This window comes from Ceratotherium simum, chromosome 16, assembly GCF_057802395.1.
Source record: "Ceratotherium simum simum isolate JZ-2026a chromosome 16, ASM5780239v1, whole genome shotgun sequence".
In the NCBI taxonomy this organism is placed as follows: Eukaryota; Metazoa; Chordata; class Mammalia; order Perissodactyla; family Rhinocerotidae; genus Ceratotherium; species Ceratotherium simum.
Window position 1 is genome coordinate 9,176,859 of NC_141915.1, and position 19,508 is coordinate 9,196,366.

Below are 19,508 nucleotides of genomic sequence, written 5' to 3' on the forward strand. Positions count from 1 at the left end.
TATTTATGAGTATACTTATATATGTATATAGCTATATCTACTTATGTATACCTACATGTATACACTTATACACACATACATATGTATATATGTATGTATATGTACACTACACACACACACACACACGCTAAGACCTACGTTCTGAACAGACCACAAGATGGAGATGTAAGTCAGTAGAAGGGGAAACTTGCTCAGATCTTCCCAGTTTCTAAATTTTGAAAAGTTAGGGGTTTTCTCCCTTGAAAGTGAGGAGGGAATGTTAAGATTGCTTGTACTTCCTAAATTTAGAAAAGGAATCGTCTCACCTTTCAGTTGTCTCTTTAATTTTCTCCCTCTTCCTCTGTGTAATTGCAAACCTGTTTGTCATTTTAAAACTTCCTCCTCCATGACTCTCTACAGACTTTTGCCGCATCCCCAGTCTCTTTGTTTATTTTTGTTTCTTTCTCTCTTTCCTCTTCCTTTCTTGCCTTTTCCTTTCATATCTTTCTTTTCCATTGCTCTTTTCCTCTAGAAAAATATGTATGATTTTGGCGTTTCTCGATTTTAGTTTTTGTTTCCCATTCTTAATTTTAAAAGGAGAGGGATGCTTTCTAAAACTCCTAATAGTCTCCACTTAAGTTGTCCTTCTCTTTTGTGGGTCTTTGTTCCCATCTTGTCTTCCCTCCTCCTCCTCCCCATGAGGAAATGACTCATCTTTCATTGAATGTAAAATGAATTATCAACACAATGCATGCTTATTATGACAAGTCAGACCATACTGAGGTATAACCCAAAAGTTTATTCTCTCTTTCCCTTCCCTTCCCTCCAGTGCCATTCTCCTATGGTAACCAACGTTAACTGTTTGGAGGGTTTCCTTCCTCATATTTATCTGTGCTTATACAAATGTTTACATAAAGTTGTTTTCCTTTCCTATTTTTTTATGAAAACGGAATTGTATTATACGTATTACTCTATAATTTCCTTTTTATTTAAATTTGGACATTCATCCAAATCAATAGATCTAACAAATTCTTTTCAATAGCTGTATTATTCCATAATATAAATACGCAATCATTTATCCACCCACTCCCCATTTGATGGATATTGGGTTGTTTAGGTTTTGCCATTACAAACAATGCTGCAGTAAACATCCGTAGTGAATGTGGCTTCTATTTCTGTAGGACAGAGTCCCCAAAGTGGTGTTACTGGGACAACAGGTGTGGGTGTTCAGATTTAACAGGTAGTGCCATGTCTGTTTCTTAAAAGTTGTGCTTTCTGTTCCCTCCAGCAATGTATGGGAGAGCCTGTTTTCCTCTACCTTAGCGTCAGTGGATGTTGTAGAACTTGTGGGGTTTTGCGGATCTAATGGGTGAAAAATACCTTGTTATGAATTGCAGTCCTTAACTACTGGTATAGTTGTGACTTTTGGTAGGGAAAATTAAAAGATTCCTCGCCCCTGTATGTATTCATTTTAAATTATAAAAATCACTTGGGAATTGAAAAAGGAGGAAAATTCCAGTCTATGAATAAGCAGGAAAAAGGAAGAGGCATTCCCTATATCCATACTGTATTTTTTTTTTTTCCCCCCAAAGCCCCAGCAGATAGTTGTATGTCATAGCTGCACATCCTTCTAGTTGCGGCATGTGGGACTCGGCCTCAGGATGGACGGAGAAGTGGTGCCTCGATGCGCACCCGGGATCCGAACCCGGGCCGCCAGCATTGCAGCGCGCGCACTTAACCACCAAGCCACAGGGCCGGCCCATCCATACTGTATTGTAAGTTAGATATGTTCATTTTTTAAAAAGCCATTTAATACTTTCCAACTTGTGCTTTTTTGTTTTTATTTTTTTAAATTTTTTGAGGAAGATTGGCCCTGAGCTAACATCTGTTGCCAATCTTCCTCTTTTTTTTTTTTCCTCCCCAAAGCCCCAGTAGATAGTTGTATGTCATAGTTGTATATCCTTCTAGTTGCTCTATGTGGGACACCGCCTCAGCATGGCTTGGTGAGCAGTGCGTAGGTCTGTGCCTGGGATCCGAGCTGGCGAACCCTGGGCTGCCAAAGCAGAGCATGCAAACTTAACCGCTGTGCCACCAGGCCTGCCCCCAACTTATGCGTTTTTAAATGAAAATTTTTAAGAAACTGAAAAAAAATTAACAAGAGAAAATTAAAAAGAGAAGAATTTTCTATTTCCCCTCCCTTCACTATCAAGCACTTTTGTACATATTATTTTATTTGATTCTCAGAGTAATCTTCAGAGGTAAGCAGAGAAAGGATTACTTTTTTGGTTTACGGATGAGGAGACTGATTCTTGGAGAAGTCAGTGTACCCAAGGTGCATAAATGGCAGAGAGGGAACTAGAACTCAAGTCTTCTTGTCCTTTGCCCTGGGTTTTGTCTCTCAGGCCTTTTCTCTCTCAATTTTGGTATCCAGATACCCTAGTTCCCTTGTAGGGACCCTCATTTGTTCATTTCTCACTGGCTTTGAGTACTTTGTCTTCCTTCCTATTCATTGCACCACTTTGTAAACAGTTATCTACCTCCATACATTCCAGCAGCAAATTGCTGACTTTGCATGTGTAATTCAGTGGAAGGAACAAAAGGTTAGGTATTACAAAACCTGGGTTTGGATTTTGACTCCATTTCATTTTCTTTAAAATGAAGATAATCATGACTCCTTAGAATATTGTGAAGTTCAAATGAGATCAATATATTTGAAGGCATACATGAATGCCTTTGTAAAGTGCTTTATAAACATCACTGAACACTTGCTGTCACTGATTTTAGCAGAGAGGAATCCAGAAGTGGCATGCCATTTGGAGAGGTCTTTCTGTCCTGCACAAAACAGAGAATAGTACATGATAGTTTATAATTAAGTGCTAAATTGTGTGGTATGGGCCATAAATGGTCTTGGAGATTAGAAAAGGGAGAGATCCATGTGAGGTGGAAGAAGCTGAGAAGACTGTGGAAGAAACGAGACTTGTGATAGTCCTTATAGAGTGAGTAGAATTTGTACACTGTATATTTTCCCTCTTACTTGTGTTTTTTGTCTAATCCTATCTTTCTAGACCAATAATTTCCGTACTAATCTACATATTGGTGCCCAGCTGGTTGCATAAACATCACCTGAGGGAGCTTACAGATTCCTGGGCCCTGCTCCCAGAGGGAAAGGATGCCATAGTTAAAAGCATGGATGCCCATCTCGTTAATTTGAGTTTTCATTTATGAATTAGACTGATTAAAAAAAAGCAAGGTTATTGAGATGAAAATGATGACTATATAGGTGGTTGTTGGCTTTTGTGCATCTTGAGTGTATATGCATTATTCACTGACACCCTTAAATAGTCTTGTAATGCCAAATTTGGGTTTTTGACATCAGCTGACAAATACACAATTCTACTACTGTAGAATTTTTAACACTTTAGAGTGTTTAATTCTACTCCCTGTCAGCCGATAATTTCATTTCACTAGACTTACATCTTTGTTCATAGAATGGTGTTAATTTGCACAATTAATTGACTATTTTAGTGCGTTTTGTCTTTATTTTATAAAATAAGTGAGAAATGGAAACAAATATGCTCAATAAGGGAGAGAACAGTGGAGTTAAGACAAAGATGTAAATCACTGGGCATGCCAAATGCCTAAATGCAAACTGTTAACTTCACTGGGCGCCATTGGATTTGTCACTTAAATGTGTTGGGTTGTGAAGAACAAAGTGGAAGAAGATGTAGAGGATTTGTTATTGGAAATAGTGTCAAAAAGGAACAGCTCTCGCAACAGAAACTCCCTCATAATTTGTAAGCATATTCGACTTTTGCTCATTCTGTTTCTAAACGTGTTTTCAAGAGTGCATCGTATAATAAAATAAGGAACTGCTTATAATAAATGGTAATTACTGGATTGCCTAACATTTATTTTGTAGTTGAACTTTAATCGCTAACCAGCAGGTGGCTCTCAGTCACCATAAATTTGGCAGAGCAGCTAATTCATCTTTCACTTAGAATTCTTATGTTTTTGTGTATCATCCCTTCTTGCTCCTCTTCTACATTTTAGGTATCACGACAGCCACACTTAAGGTCAAGAACTGTTCCTTTTGGTTTTATTGGTTTGGTTTTAGATTGCCTGAGGGGCTCTCAGGAGTAGCGCACCGGAATTTCTCAACTTTGGGTTGGAGGTCAAAATAAAGACTGCTAATGACCTTTTCCACCCTGCATTTCTATTTTTCTGTTTTTAAAAGTTTTGTTTTTAATTTGTTTGTTTTTTTAAGTTTTTAATTTGACATTAAAACTTTTTATTGGTAAATTTGGCCAGCAATGAATAGGGAAAAACAAGGGATTGGTTTAAAATTAGAAAAATATTTGATTGTGGTAGATTTTAAAGATGCTATGATGAGAGTTTGCTTGGATGGTATGTAAGTTAGATATTTTCCTTTTTTGAGTTCTTATTGTTCTGGACTAATACACAATAAAGATTATTCAGTTTAACACAAAAAAAATTGAATATTTACTTTACAAAAGGCACAGTGTTAGGCATTAACTGTTCCTAGAGTATCAGCTCCCTGGGATTAGGTGTTTGTCTCTTGTTCACTTCCAAGCCCCTAGATTAGTGCCTGGCACATAGAAGGTACCCAGTACGTATTTGTAGGAAGGATGGGTGGACGGATAGGTGGAGGGGATACAAAAAAGAATAGGACAGAGTACTGGACTTAAAGAAGTTAACCGTCTAGTAAATATGGCTCTAAGTATCCGTAGATACGTAGATCATGATCCTGAAGGAGCAATTTTACTTTGGGATTGTTATTAGGAACTATGTTGAAGTTTGAGAAAATTCTGAAAGGAAGTGAAAAATTTCCCTTTTCCTAAGTTGTGTCAATTCCCCAAGTCACCCAGTTTGGAAATTGTTATCCCCCTGTATATCCAGTCTATTCACCAACACTTTTGGAGTTTTTCTTTGAATCATTGTGTGAATTGTCCCTTTCTCACTGTTCCGTCCTCTTGTCATTTCCCTTGTCCAGACTCCCATCACCTTCCGCCTAGATTATACTAGCCTCTGGCCTGCCTCCCTGACCGCAGCCTCTCTTCAGTGTAATCCAGCCTGCATATTGTTGCCTCATCTTGCCTCTAAAGAATTTATGTCACAGAATATTTCTGATTGAAATTTGAGCCTCTGTGCATCTTTATATTCACAGAAAGTAACTACCAGAAAAAGTTTTGATAAAGGAATTACCCTTTTATACCATAGTAGCATTTTCACATCTAGAGGCAAATCTAACTACAAGGCTTTGCAGACTCAATTCAATTCCCTGACACTCTAGAAATATCTTCTCTAGTCCTAACTGCAAACCTCCCTGTGGTCTGTGAATACTCAAACACTGATTTGTTCAAACAAAACAAACATTTTATATAGTCACTTTGACATCTTTTTGAAATGCTAGGAAATGCTAAAGAAAGCTGCTTCTTGGAATTCACTGCTTTTTCAATTCTGTACTCAGTTGATAAGAACGCCCTCCCTGTGAACTCTAACAAGCTTCAACTACATTTGTCAACAGAAAAACAGGGATCACCTGTGCCCCTCCCTCAGATATTATCATAATTTAATAATGCACATCATTTGCTTTTAGGGATGAAAATGAAATATTTTTATCTGTAGAAGCAACTATGAAACCTTGGTAAAATCTTTATAAGCTAGATATCTAATCTGTTTATTAATGTGGCGTTTATTTGGTATGTTTCATTTATTAGATAAGTTCCATCTTCAAAGAACATGGATAAAAATTATTGATGTATTTTTAAAAATTTCAAGCCTATCCTAACCTCGGAAGCACAGTATTTAGCATTTCCTTTCTTTAACTTACTCTTCAAAGGAGAAACATTGCTTCACTGTCCTTCCAAAAGGGGGATTGACCTACAAGGTGTTGTAGGGACAGAATTCCCTTTCAAGCAATATTCTCTCCATCTGCTTGAATAATGGCAGCCTTTGCTGCTAAAGTTTTGAAGGCAGGGAACAGTTGATTAGGTTTTATTTTCTTGTTGTTGTTGTTTTTTAATTTCCGAAGATAAAGATGTTAAGTACCCGTCTCATTTTGTCTCTCTTGCTTAAAAAGCTCAGTGGTTTTCCTGGTTCTGTTTCATAAACATGTCCTGAATGCTTACTCTCGGGCACACTCTGAGGCACTGTTTTTTTGGGACTAGGGATATAAACATGACTGTCATGTGGCCTCTTTCCTTACAGAGCTCATAATTTAGGAAGGGAGACAGATGAGTAAATAACTAACTACAATCCTGCTTGATAAATGCCACGTTGGAGGTTTTGAACAAAGTGCCATGGGAGCACCAGGGAGTGATTGATTCAAGGGAAGGGGGTGGGCATGGGGATCAGGAAAGACTGAACAGCAGCAGTGACATTTGAGTTGAGCCTTAGGGATGAATAGAATTTTACCAGATGGACAAAGGGGTGGGGGTGGGGACCCTCCAGTCTCATACAAAAACATGAGAGTGTGAAAGTTTGTGCCTTTGTCTGAGAAGTGGTGAGCAGTCTGTAGGGCTGAAGGAAGAGTAGGATCTGGAAAGGGGTTATTGGGAGATGACGTTGCAGAGATCACTGGGGCCGTATTGTAAAGCTTAAACTTGATCTGTAGCTTCTAGGGAATCTTGAAAGTTTTAAAATAGGGAAATGTTATGGTAAGACCTCTGTTTTAGAGAGAGAGTTCTGACAGCAGAGTATAAGATGATTTGAATGAGGGTGACTGGGAACAAGGAGACCAGTCAGAAGGCTATGGCCATGTTCTACATGAGAGATGAAGAGGATCAGAGCCAAGGCAGTACCGATGGGGATGGAAAAGAGGGCATGGACTTGAGAACCACCTGTGAGGCAGGCCTTGGTAATTGATGAGATGTGGGGGGGGGGGGAAGAAAAGGTTTGGATGACTTGGGCATAGTGATGCTGCTAATCAAAATAAAGAGCATACGAGAACAGTTTATGGGGCGAAAATAATGAATTTGATTTTGGATATATTGAGTTTGGAGTAGAATACACAGTTGGAGATTCCTAAACAAAAAGCCATAAATGCAGATATAGAGCCTGTAGAAAAGTCTCATGGGTGGAGATAAATTTGAAAGTCTTTTTTTTTTTTTTTTGATGAGGAAGACTGGCCCCAAGCTAACATCTCTTGCCAATCCTCCTCTTTTTGCTGAGGAAGATTGGCCCTGAGCTAACATTTGTGCCCATCTTCCTCCATTTTTGTATGTGGGATGTCGCCACAGCATGGCTTGATGAGTGGTGCATTGGTCCACACTTGGGATTTGAACCTGCGAACCCCGGGCTGCCGAAGCAGAGTGTGCCCACTTAACTAGTACTCCACCGGGCCAGCCCCCTGAAAATCTTTAGCACAGTGATTTTCAATCAGGATGAAGGGTGGGAGGACATGCCTCACCTGGATTTTGATATATGGGGGGAGGTTTCTTTTTTAACTACTTGTGTGCCATTCCTCCCTGCACCCCCAGATTCTGCTATTGCCCTGCTAGGGAAGGGAGCATGCCCCTCTCCCACCCCCGTAATGACTCATAAGAGTGACCACCATAAGAGACCCCGTAAGAATCCACCACCATAATGATTCAAGAGAATGTGTCATATTTCATTTGTGTTGGGGCATAAAAAGTGTTTAAGCACTTCTAGCTTCTGTTCTTACAGCCTGAAATCACTGGAACAGATAAAATTGCACAGAGAGCGACAATACAGTGAAAAGAGAAGATTTTAAATAGAATTCCTGAGGAACACCAATATTTCAGGGGCAGATAGAGGAAGAGGTACCTACAAATTACAGAGAGGGAAATGTCAGTAGGAGAGAGTGGTATGCAAGAAGCCAGGGGGGAGAGGTTTCGTGGATAAGGGAATAAGGTTAGCTGTGACAAATGAGACCTGAAGTGAAAACTGGGAAGAGATTTTGGCAATAGGGAGGTTATGGGTGAGAAGAGTTTTAGTAGAGTGTTGGGGCAGACGTTGGACTGCAGTGGGTTAAAGAGCGAACCTGGAGAGTCAGAAAGTAGAGTGATGAGCATAGTTCATTCTTTAAGGAAGTTTGGCTGTGAAGAGGAGAGAAAATCGTTGCTTGAGGATATATAGGATAGGGAACAACTAGTGGAAAGCTAAAATGACAAGATTCTGGAAGAGTGTGAGGATGAAAGGTGTTAGATAGAGGTTCACTGTGGCTGCCTACCTTGAAATTAAGTCTAAATCCAGCCCCCCAAATTTCACCCACTCTTCACTCTTATCCCATGCACATTTATGGTGCTCATTCCCTGCCCTGGAGACATCATTCATGTTTTTGCCCTTTCTTGGAATGCCTTACTCCCTGCCCCTGCCACATAGCTAAACCTTACCCATTCTTCAAGGCTGACTTGAGTCTCCTTGCCTTTATGGAACCTTCCCTGAGATAGTAGAAAGAAAGTGCCATGGGTTGAGATGTAGGTTAGGCTTAGAAGATGTAGGTTGACCTTTAGCTCTGCCACTAAGTGTGACCTCGAGAAAGTCACTTGATGTCTCTTTACCTTGGTTTTCTTGTCAGTAATACCTGCTCTGAATTACATTACAGGCTTGCATACAATTCAGATGAGATAATGTTTGTGAATTTGAAATTACAAGTTTGAAATTACAGCACAGTACCAGTGTATGATACTATAATTTTCTGACTACTCTTCTTATTTATTTCATTCATTCAGTTGGTTTTTGCTGAATAAGTTAATTCATTCAACATTTTTTTTTCAGTGCCTGTTATGCCAGGCACTGAGGATGTGGTGACGAACAAAATTGTCCTTACCCTGGTGGAGGTTTTAGTCTAGTGTGGGAGACAGAAAACAAACAAATATATAATATATAATAGGTGGTGGTTTAAGTGTTATAAAGAAAAATAAAGCAGGATAAGGAGGAGGGGGGCTAAGGAGTTACAGGGAAGGGTACTATTTTAGATAGAGTAGTCCTGGCAACCTCTCTGAGGAGATGACATCTGAGCACAGTAGAATGAACAAGGGAACAAGGCCCCCCATCTGGGGAAGAGTGCCTTAGCCATGGCAGGTGGAGGGACAGCAAGTGTAAAGGCCCTGAGATGGGAACGTGCTCCGTGTGTTTCAGAACCAGCAAGGAGGCTAGTGTGGCTTGTAGGTTCTAGTAAAGATGTTGCATTTTATGCCAAGGGTGATGGGAGGACATGGGAGGGTCTTGAGCAGAGGAAGGGGATTTATTTTTACAGTGATCACTGTGGCAACTGTGTGGGAAGTAGAGTGTAGAGGGTAGGAGTAGAAGCAGGAGACAGCAAGAGTAGGGTGGAAGCAAGAGAGTAGAGGAGAAATGTCAGATTTTAGATATGTTTTGAAGGATTTGCTAATGGACAAGATGAGGTGGGGTATGAAAGAAAGAGTCAAAGATGATTCCAAGGTTTTTAGCCTGAGCCATTGGGTCGGTGGTGGTCTTGAACTGAAATCAGAAAGACTAGAGGAGAGGAGAATGGGTTTTATGGGGGAAATTCTTCTTTTTTCTGTGTTCTTATTTATGCAAATTAGTACCTAATGAGAAAAACTTTAATTAAAGCATTAAGGATCTTAAAGTTCATCTAACTCAGTGATTTCCAATGATGGAAATCATCTTCTGCAGGAATAAAAAGAATACCTGGCTCCCCCCACCAAGATGAGTCTTCCCCACTCACCTCCGAAGCCCACTATTAATGAGGGTATTGTATTCCTCAAGTGTTGGATCAGAACGAAGGTTGAAAACCATTGACCTACTTGCTTCCCTTGTTTTATGGGCGAAAAAAACCAGGACTGAATTGCCCACGGATATAAAGCTAGGTGTTCTCTTACTTCAGTTAGTAATTGCTTCATCAGTCTTTTCAGTCTGTAAACTCCTTGAAAGCAAGAATTATGTCTTAAATTCTTTCATGTTTTCCTTTTTACCTAAGAGAGTACTGAGTAATAATAGGCATCTAAACATTCAGTTGAGCATAAATCCTAAATGAAAAGAAAACCCTGCATGTATTTGTATCTGTGAGCAGTCAAATACTCAGATACTCTTTAATAAGAAATTATATGGTCATTTTTTATGCTATAATCTATAGTCACAACATTGTTATCTTCTTGAGAAATAATATTTGTGCCTTTGGTGTCACATAGGCCGTGAGACAAACTTTGTTCTGGTAAAAAGATCACTTCCATTTGGCCTTGTGGTTTTGAAATATGAGACCCTCATTTATGATTATTGACTCAGAGGTTATCCTGGAGGATTAGTAAGAGTATTACATGCTGAGATAGTCTCCTTAAGAGGCTGTAATTCTCCGGGGGACTAGGCTTGTGCCTTATTCGTCCTCGTTATCTCTTCCAGCACTGAACACAGTTCCTGGCATAAACTGAGGATGCAATAAATTGTGGTCGAATTGAATTTTCAAGGCATGCGAGGCTGGCTACCTCTCCTTGTGGGAGTAATTTTCAGTAAAGCTATATTTTGGGAGTTATGTATCACATTTAATCTCGTTTTTAGGTCCAGCCTGATGACTGGAGGGGCTAGGCGAGGAGTACCCAACCCTTGGCTCTTCGAGGAACCAGAGGAGACCAGAGGCCTGGGTTTTGATGAAATCCGGCAGCAGCAGCAGAAAATCATCCAAGGTACTGAATACTCTAGGAGGATGGGCCCAGAAACCTTGTCATATTTTTACTACAGCCTTCAGTGTTCATTACACTCATTGAAAATCAGATGAACTGTTGGTCTTTTAAAGCCTTGGCAACTTTGTGCCTCAGGATACGTGAAGAATAGACAAATAATGTCACCCATCTAGGAAGCTCGCAGAAGTAGTGGGGGAGAGAGAGTACTCGCAGCTCTGAATCTCATACGCCCGGGTGAATCTGGGGCATGTGCTCCTTCCTCTGCTCCACAATTGGGAATTATTCTCCAAGCACAGGACTCTATCTTTTTCTCGTATAAAATAAGTGATTTTGGCTTTTACCTCCAAGTTCATCTTGCCCAATGGCTTTTAAACCTAATTGTTTTTTTACTTTCTTCAATTTTTTAAATTTCAGACGCAATGCGTGATTGTTACACAGAGCTCAGACAGTATAGGGATATATAAAATGAAAAGCTCTCCATATTGCTTTTCCAATCTCAAACTGTAAACAAATTAATATATATTTCCTTAGACTTTTTTTCTGTACATATAAATACATATATTCAGTATAAGCACATATATTTTGCATAAATATGGATCATTATATATGTAATTCCACAGCTTTTTTTTTTAATATGTGTCATGGACATTTTTTCATTTCAGTATTAAGATATGTTATTCTTTCTAATTCTACTTATTTAAAACAGCTTGATTGAGGTATAGTTGACAATATCATAAATAGCACATATTTAAAGTGTATGATTCAGTAAGCTGTGACATGTATACACCTGTGAAACCATCACTACAATTAAAATAATGAACATAATCATTATTCCCAAAAGTTTTCCTCACGTCTCTTTGTAATTCTTACTATTGTCCCTCCCCCAATCCCCAGACATCTGCTGATCTGCTTTCTGTCACTATAAATTAGTTTCTATTTTCTATAATTCTATATAAATGGAATCGGATAGCATGTACTCTTTGGGAGGAGGGAGTATGGCTTCTTTATCTAAGCATAATTGTTTTAAGACCCATCCACATTGTTGCATGGATCAGTATTTCCTTCTCATATTGTAGAATAGTATTCCATTGTGTGAATTTCCCACAGTCTGTGTGTCCGTTCATTTGTTGATGAGTATTTCGCTATTACAAATACAACCGCTATGAACATTCATGTGCAAATCTTTCTATGGACCTAAATTTTCATTTTTCTTAGATAAATACCCACCAGTGGAATGAATGAGTCGTATAGTAGGTATATGTTTAACTTTTAAACAAACTGACAAACTAGTTTCAAAAGTGGTTGTATTCTTTTACATTGCCACCAGAAGAATTTGTACGTGCTGGTTGTTTCAGATCCTCACCAAAACTTGGTGTCGTCAGTCTTTTTAATTTTAAACATTCTAATAGTTGTGCAGTTGCATTTCATTGTGGTTTTAATATGTATTTCCCTAATGACTAATGAATCTTTGCATGTGCTTATTTGCCATCAGTGTGTTGTCTTTGGTGAAGTGACTGTTCAAATTGTTTATCTATTTTTTTTTTTTTGTGAGGAAAATCAGCCCTGAGCTAACATCCATGCTAATCCTCCTCTTTTTGCTGAGGAAGACCGGCTCTGAGCTAACATCTATTGCCAATCCTCCTCCTTTTTTTTTCCCCCAAAGCCCCAGTAGATAGCTGTATGTCATAGTTGCACATCCTTCTACTTGCTGTATGTGGGACGCGGCCTCAGCATGGCCAGAGAAGCAGTGCATCGGTGTGCACCCGGGATCTGAACCCGGGCCGCCAGTAGCGGAGCGTGCGCACTTAACAGCTAAGCCACGGGGCCGGCCCTGTTTATCTATTTTTAATTGAGTTGTTTCTCTCTTATTTTTGAGTTGTAAGAATTTTTTTATATACCCTTTTATATGTCATTTGTCAGATACAGTTTTACAAGTATTTTCTCCCAATCTATGGCTTATATTTTTCATTTTCTTAACAATATCTTTTAAAGAGCAGAAGTTCTTAATTTTGATGAAGTCCAATTAGAAATCTTTGACTACCTAAAACCACAAAGATTTGCTGCTTTGTTTTTTTCCTAGAAATTTTATAGTTTTAAGTTTTGCATTAGGTCTGTGATCTACTTTGAGTTAATTTTTTATATAGTGAGGTATAAATAGAAATCCAATTTTTTTTTTTTTGCATTTGGATATCTATTTGTTCCAACACCATTTAAAAAAAAAAGACTATTCTTTCTCTACTGAACTACTTTGTCAAAAATCATTTGACCATATATGTGTAGGCCCATTTCTGGACTCTCCATTCTGTTCCATTGGTCTATTTGTTTATCTTTACATCAGTGCCACACTGTCTCAGTTGTTGTATCTTTATAAGTCCTTAAGTCAGGTGGTCTAAGTCCTCCAACCATGTTCTTTTTCAAAATTTTATTGGATATTCTAGGTCTTTTGCATTTCCATGTGAATTTTAGAATCTGCTTTCAATTTCTACAAAAAAAAGTCTTGGAATTTTGTTTGGGATTACCTTGAATCTTCAGATTAAATTAGAGAGAATTGACATCTTAATAGTATTGAGTCTTTCAATCCATGAATATGGTATATGTGTCCATTTATTCAGTTCTTCTTTAATTTTTCTTAGCTGTGCTTTGCAGTTTTCACTGTGCATGTATTAACATCTTTTATGACATGTGTTTCTATTTCATATTTTTATTCTCTTATTAATGGCATTTTAAAATTTCTATTTCTGATTGTTGCTAGTGTATAAAAATAGTTGATTTTTGTGTATTTGTCTTGGATCATGCAACCTTGCTCAACTCACTAATTTGTTCTAATAGATTTTATAGAATCCGTAGGATTTTTTTATACACATGATCATGTTGCCTGTGAATAAAAATAGTTTTACCTCTTTTTTAGTGACTTAAGTTTTTGGGGGGAGTTTTAGGTACACGTCAAAGTTTGGAGGAAGGTATAGAGTTCCCATATACCCCCCTGCCCCGACACATGCATAGTCTTCCCCCATTATCAACGTCCCCCACCAGAGTGGTACATTTGTTATAATTGGTGAACCTACACTGATGCATCATAATCACCCGAAGTCCATAGTTTATCTTAGGGTTCACTCTTGAGTTTTGATAAATATATAATGACACGTATCCATCATTAGAGTAACATACAGAGTATTTCCACTGCCCTAAAAATTCTCTGTGCCCTGCCTATTTATCCCTTCCTCCCCCCTCTACCCTTTGTAACCTCTGATGTTTTTACTCTCTCCATAGTTTTACCTTTTCCGGAATGTCATGTAGTTGGAATTGTACAGTATGTAGCCTTTTCAGATTGGCTTCTTTTACTTAGTGATATGCATTTAAGTTTCCTCCATGCCTTTTCATGGCTTGATAGGTCATTTCTTTTTGGTGCTGAATAATATTTCGTTGTCTGGATGTACCAAGTTTGTCCATTCACCTACTTAAGGACATGTTGGTTGCTTCCAAATTTTGGCAATTATGAATAAAATTGCTGTAAATATCTATGTGCAGGTTTTTTTGTGTGCACCTAAGTTTCCAACTCTTTGAGTAAATACCAAGGAGTGTGATTGCTGGATCATATGGTAAGAGTATGTTTAGTTTTGTAAGAAACCACCAAACTATCTTCCAAAGTGGCTGTACCATTTTGCATTCCCACCAGCAATGAATAAGAGTTCTGTTGCTCCACATCTTTGTCAGCATTTAATTCTGTCAATTTTGAGATTTTGGCCATTCTAATAGATGTGTAGTGGTATATCGTAGTTTAATGTACATTTATCTAATGACATATGATGTGAAGCATCTTTTCATATACTTAATCTGCCACTTGTATATTTTCTTTGGTGAGGTGTTTGTTAAGGTCTTTGGCCCATTAAGAGTTTTTTGTATATTTTGGATAGCAATCCTTTATCAGCTATGTCTTTTTCAAATATTTTCTTCCAGTCTGTGGCTTGTCTTCTCATTTTCTTGACAGTGTCTCACAGAGCAGAAGTTTTAAATTTTAATGAAGTCCAGCTTATCAACTATTTCTTTCATGGATCATGCCTTTGGTGTTGTATCTAAAAAGTCGCTGCCAGGGCCGGCCCCATGGCTTAGCAGTTAAGTGCGTGCGCTCCGCTGCTGGCGGCCCGGGTTTGGATCCCGGGCGCGCACCGACGCACCGCTTCTCCGGCCATTCTGAGGCCGCGTCCCACGTACAGCGACTAGAAGGATGTGCAACTGTGACATACAACTATCTACTGGGGCTTTGGGGGAAAAATAAATAAATATAATTATAACAAAATAAAAAATAAAAAGTCGCTGCCAGACTTCCAGTTTCCTGTTCTGCATGTAAGGACCGGGGAAGTTGCCACTCCATCCTAATGATCAGTAGTAAGATGAACAAACTGGAAAATCAGCAACTCTTCTTAGATTTGTTAGAGGGGGAGGACACAGGGCAGATCGATTCCTGCAAGATTGGAGAGACAGACAAGTGAATACAGGGAGTCCCAGCTTACTGGAGCAAAGATTTGCAAGCAGAAGCCAGTGTGGGAACCAGTGCTGGGTAGGAAAGCCTGAACTGTAATTGACAAATTGCCAGAGGCTCAGTGTGGACAAGTCTGAGAGTTAAAAACTCCAGGGGACCCAGTCATAGAGTGGTCCCCACAATTTAGTGAGATTTACCTCCAGGAGCTCGACCAGGTTCTCACAGCAAATATCAGAGAAAAATCATCTCATGCTTCTGACAGAGGGAGGGGGAAAGGAACCATTTTGGAATACGCAGAGCGCTCTGTTTTTCTTAGCAAGGTGTGCCCTCAGGAGAAACTAGTTAACCAGAACCTCACTTGCTAGGATATTATCAGAGCCTAACTGACTTGGGGGAAAGGAAATGCCCAACTCCAGCCCCCTAGCCATCTGTCCCACCTAAGGGGGGAAGAAAAAAACTATGAAACACTTGTGAAGTTCACAGTCCAGAGTCATGGGCTCACAAAAGACTGAGACCTAATCATAGGATTATAGAACACTCCCCACACCTTATCACCACATTTTGCTAAAGGCCTGTTTACAGCAGTTCCTTTCACTGTACATCTGTCTGGCTATTAAGAAAATATTACAAGGCATACCAAAAGGCAAAAAACATAATTTAAAGAGACGGTAAGCATCAGAACCAGACATGGCAAGGATGTTGGAATTATCAGACCAGGATTTTAAAACAACTATGATTAATATGCTAAGAATTCTAATGGATAAAGTAGACAGCATTGAAGAACAGATGGGCAATGTAACCAGAGAGATGGAAATCCTAAGAAAGAACCAAAATGAAATAGAGATCAAAAACACTGTAACAGAAATGAAGAATGCCTTTGATGGGCTTATTAGTAGACTGGACACAGCTGAGGAAAGAATCTCTGAGCTTGAGCATATCTCAATAGAAACGTCTAAAACTGAAAAGCAAAGAGAACAAAGACTGAACAAAACAGAACCAAATATCCAAGGACTGTGAGACAACTACAAAAGGTGTAGCATATGTGTAATGGGAATACCAGAAGGAAAAAAAGAGAGAAAAGAGCAGAAGAAATATTTGAAACAATGACTGAGAATTTCCCCCAAATTAATGTCAGACACCAAACCACAGGCCTAGGAAACTCAGGGAACACCAAGCAGGATAAATACCAAAAAAAAAACACTATACCTAGGCATACTATCTTCAAATTACAGAAAATCAAAGATAAAGAAAAAATTCTGAAAGAAGCCAGAAGAAAAAAACACCTCACCTATAGAAGAACAAAGATAAAAATTACATCTGACTTCTCAGAAGTCATGCAACCAAGAAGAGAATGGAGTGAAATATTTAAAGTGTTGCAAGAAAAAACCCACCAATCTAGAATTCTGTACCCTGTGGAATTATCCTTCAAAACTGAAGGAAGAATAAAGACTTGCTTAGACAAATAAAAATTGAGGGAATTTGTTGTCAGTAGACCTGCCTTGCAAGAAATGTTTTAAAAATTCTTTAGAGAGAAGGAAAATAATATAGATCAGAAACTTGGATCTACATGCACCCCTGTGTTCATTGCAGCGTAATTCACAATAGCCAAGACTTGGAAGCAACCTAAGTGCCCATCAAGGGACGAATGGATAAAGAAGCTGTGGTATATATACACAATGGAATACTACTCAGCCATAAGAAATGATGAAATCCAGCCATTTGTGACAACATGGATGGACATTGAGGGTATAATGCAAAGTGAAATAAGTCAGAGGGAGAAGGTCAAATACCGTATGATTTCCTTCATTAAGTAGTAGATAATAACAACAATAAACAAACACATAGGGACAGAGATTGGATTGGTGGTTACCAGAGGGGAAGGGGGGAGGGAGGAGGGTGAAAGGGATAATTCGGTACATGTGTGTGGTGATGGGTTGTAATTAGTATTTTGGTGGTGAACATGATGTAATCTATGCAGAAATAGAAGTACAATGATGTACACCTGAAACTTTTACAATGTTATAAACCAATGTTACTGCAATAAACAAAAAATTAAAAAAAAAAAAAAAAAAAAGAAACTTGGATCTACATAAAGAAAAGAAGAGCATCAAAGAAGGAAAAATTGAATTAAAAAAAAAGTCATTGCCATATCCAAGGTCATCTAGGTTTTCTCCTATCTTATCTTCTAGGAGTTTTATAATTTTTTGTTTTACATTTAGGTCTGTGAACCATTTTGAGTTAATTTTTGTGAAGGGTATAAGGTCTGTGTCTAAATTTGTTTATTTGCATGTGAATGTCCAGTTGTTCCAGCATCATTTGTTGAAAAGGCTATCTTTGCTCCATTGTATTACCTTTCAGATCAGTTGACTATATTTTTGTGGGTCTATTTCTGGACTCTGTTCTGTTCTGTTGATCTGTTTGTGTATTTTTTCACCAGTACCACACTGTCTTACTACGTTACTGTATTACTGTAGCTTTATAGTAAATCTTGAAGTCAGGTAGTGTCAGTCTTCCAGCTTTGTTTTTTTCCTTCAGTGTTGTTTGGCTTTTCTGGATCTTTGGCTGCTTCATATAAACTTTAGAATGAGTTTGTCAGTATCCACAAAATTGCTTGCTGAAATTTTGATTGAAATTATGTTGAATCTATAGATCAAGTTGGGAAGAACTGACATCTTGACAATATGGAGTCTTTCTGTCCACAAACATGGACTCTCTCTTCATTTATTTAGTTCTTCTTTGATTCCATTCATCAGGGTTTTGTAGTTTTCCTCATATAGATCTTGTACGTTTTTGTTAGATTTATACCTAAGTATTTCATTTTTGGGGTGCTAATGTAAATGGTATTGTGTTTTTAATTTCAGATTCCAGTTGTTCATTGCTGGTATATAGGAAAGTGATTGACTTTTGTATATTAACTGTGTGTCCTGCAACCTTGCTATAATTGCTTATTAAGTTCTAGGAGATTTTTTGTCGATTCTTTTGGCTTTCTACATAGACGATTGTGTCATTTGCAAACAAAGAAAGTTTTATCTTTTTCTTTCCCATCTGTATACCTTTTATTTTATTTTCTTGTCTGATTGAATTAGGTAGAACTTTCAGTCCGATGTTGAAAAGAAGGGGTGAGAGGGGACATCCTTGCCTTATACCTGATCTTGGTGGGAAAGCTTCCAGTTTCTCACCATTAAGTAAAATGTTAGCTGTGAGGTTTTTGTAGATATTCTTCATCAAGTTGAGGAAGTTCCTCTCTATTCCTAACTTACTGAGAATTTTTATCATTAATGGATGTTGGATTTTGTCAAATACTTTTTCTGCATCTAGTGATATGATCATGTGATTTTTCTTTTTTAGCCTGTGGATAAGATGGATTGCATTAACTGATTTTTGAGTGTTGAACCAACCTTGCATACCTGGGGTAAATCCCACTTGGTTGTGGTGTGTATTTTTTTTTTAATACATTGTTGGATTTGATTTGTTAATATTTTTTTGAGGATTTTTGCATCTATGTTCATGAGCGATGTTGGTCTGCAGTTTTCTTGTAATGTTTTTGTCTAGTTTGGTATTAAGATAATGCTGGCCTCACAGAATGAGTTAGGAAGTATTCTTTCTGCTTCTATCCTCTGAAAGAGATTGTAGAGAATTGGCATAATTTCTTCCTTAAATGTTTGGTAGAATTCACCAGCAAACCCATCTGGGCCTGGTGCATTCTGTTTGGGGAGGTTATTAATTGTTAATTCAACCTCTTTAATAGATATAGGCCTATTCAGATTGTCTGTTTGTTCTTGTGTGAGTTTTGGCAGCTTGTGTGTTTCGAGGAATTGGTCCATTTCATCTAGGTCATCAAATTTGTGGGCACAGAATTGTTGATAATATTTCTTTATTATCCTTTTAATGTCCATGAGATCTGTAGTGATGTTTCTTCTTTCATTTCTAATATTAGCAATTTGTTAATTTGTGTCCTTTCTCTTTTTTTCTTAGTTAGCTTGGTTAGAGGCTTACTGATTGTATTGATCTTTTCAAAGAACCAGTTTTGGTTTCTCTGTTGATTTTCTATCAATTTCATTGATTTCTGCTATAATTATTATTTCTTTTCTTCTGCTGACTTTGGATTTAATTTTCTCTTCTTTTTCTTATTTCCTAGGGTTGATCGTAGATCTTCTTTTCTAATATACGCATTCACTGCTATAAATTTCCCTCTATACACTGCTTTGCTGCATCTCATAAATTTTGATAAGTTGTGTTTTCATTTTCATTTAGTTCAAAATATTTTTAAATTTCTCCTGAGATTTCTTTGACCCATGTGTTATTTAGAAGTGTGTTGTTTAATCTCCACATATTTTGGGATTTTCCAGTATCTTTCTGTTATTAATTTCTAGTTTAGTTCCATTGTGGTCTGAGAGCAGACATTG

At 38.0% G+C, this 19,508-nt stretch overlaps 1 protein-coding gene across 3 annotated transcripts in view; it reads left to right on the plus strand.

Moving 5' to 3' along the window:
• STX8 (syntaxin 8) overlaps positions 1-19,508 on the plus strand; it is a 241,991-nt gene that overhangs the window by 31,368 nt on the left and 191,115 nt on the right. For all 3 annotated transcript variants that reach the window (XR_015554624.1, XM_014789508.2, XM_087440423.1), the window contains exon 5: positions 10,501-10,625. Coding sequence is in view for 2 of the 3 variants with exons in the window: in XM_014789508.2 (XP_014644994.1) it covers positions 10,501-10,625 (125 nt within the window). In the remaining variant the exon portion in view is untranslated. The remainder of the gene's footprint in view (positions 1-10,500; positions 10,626-19,508) is intronic.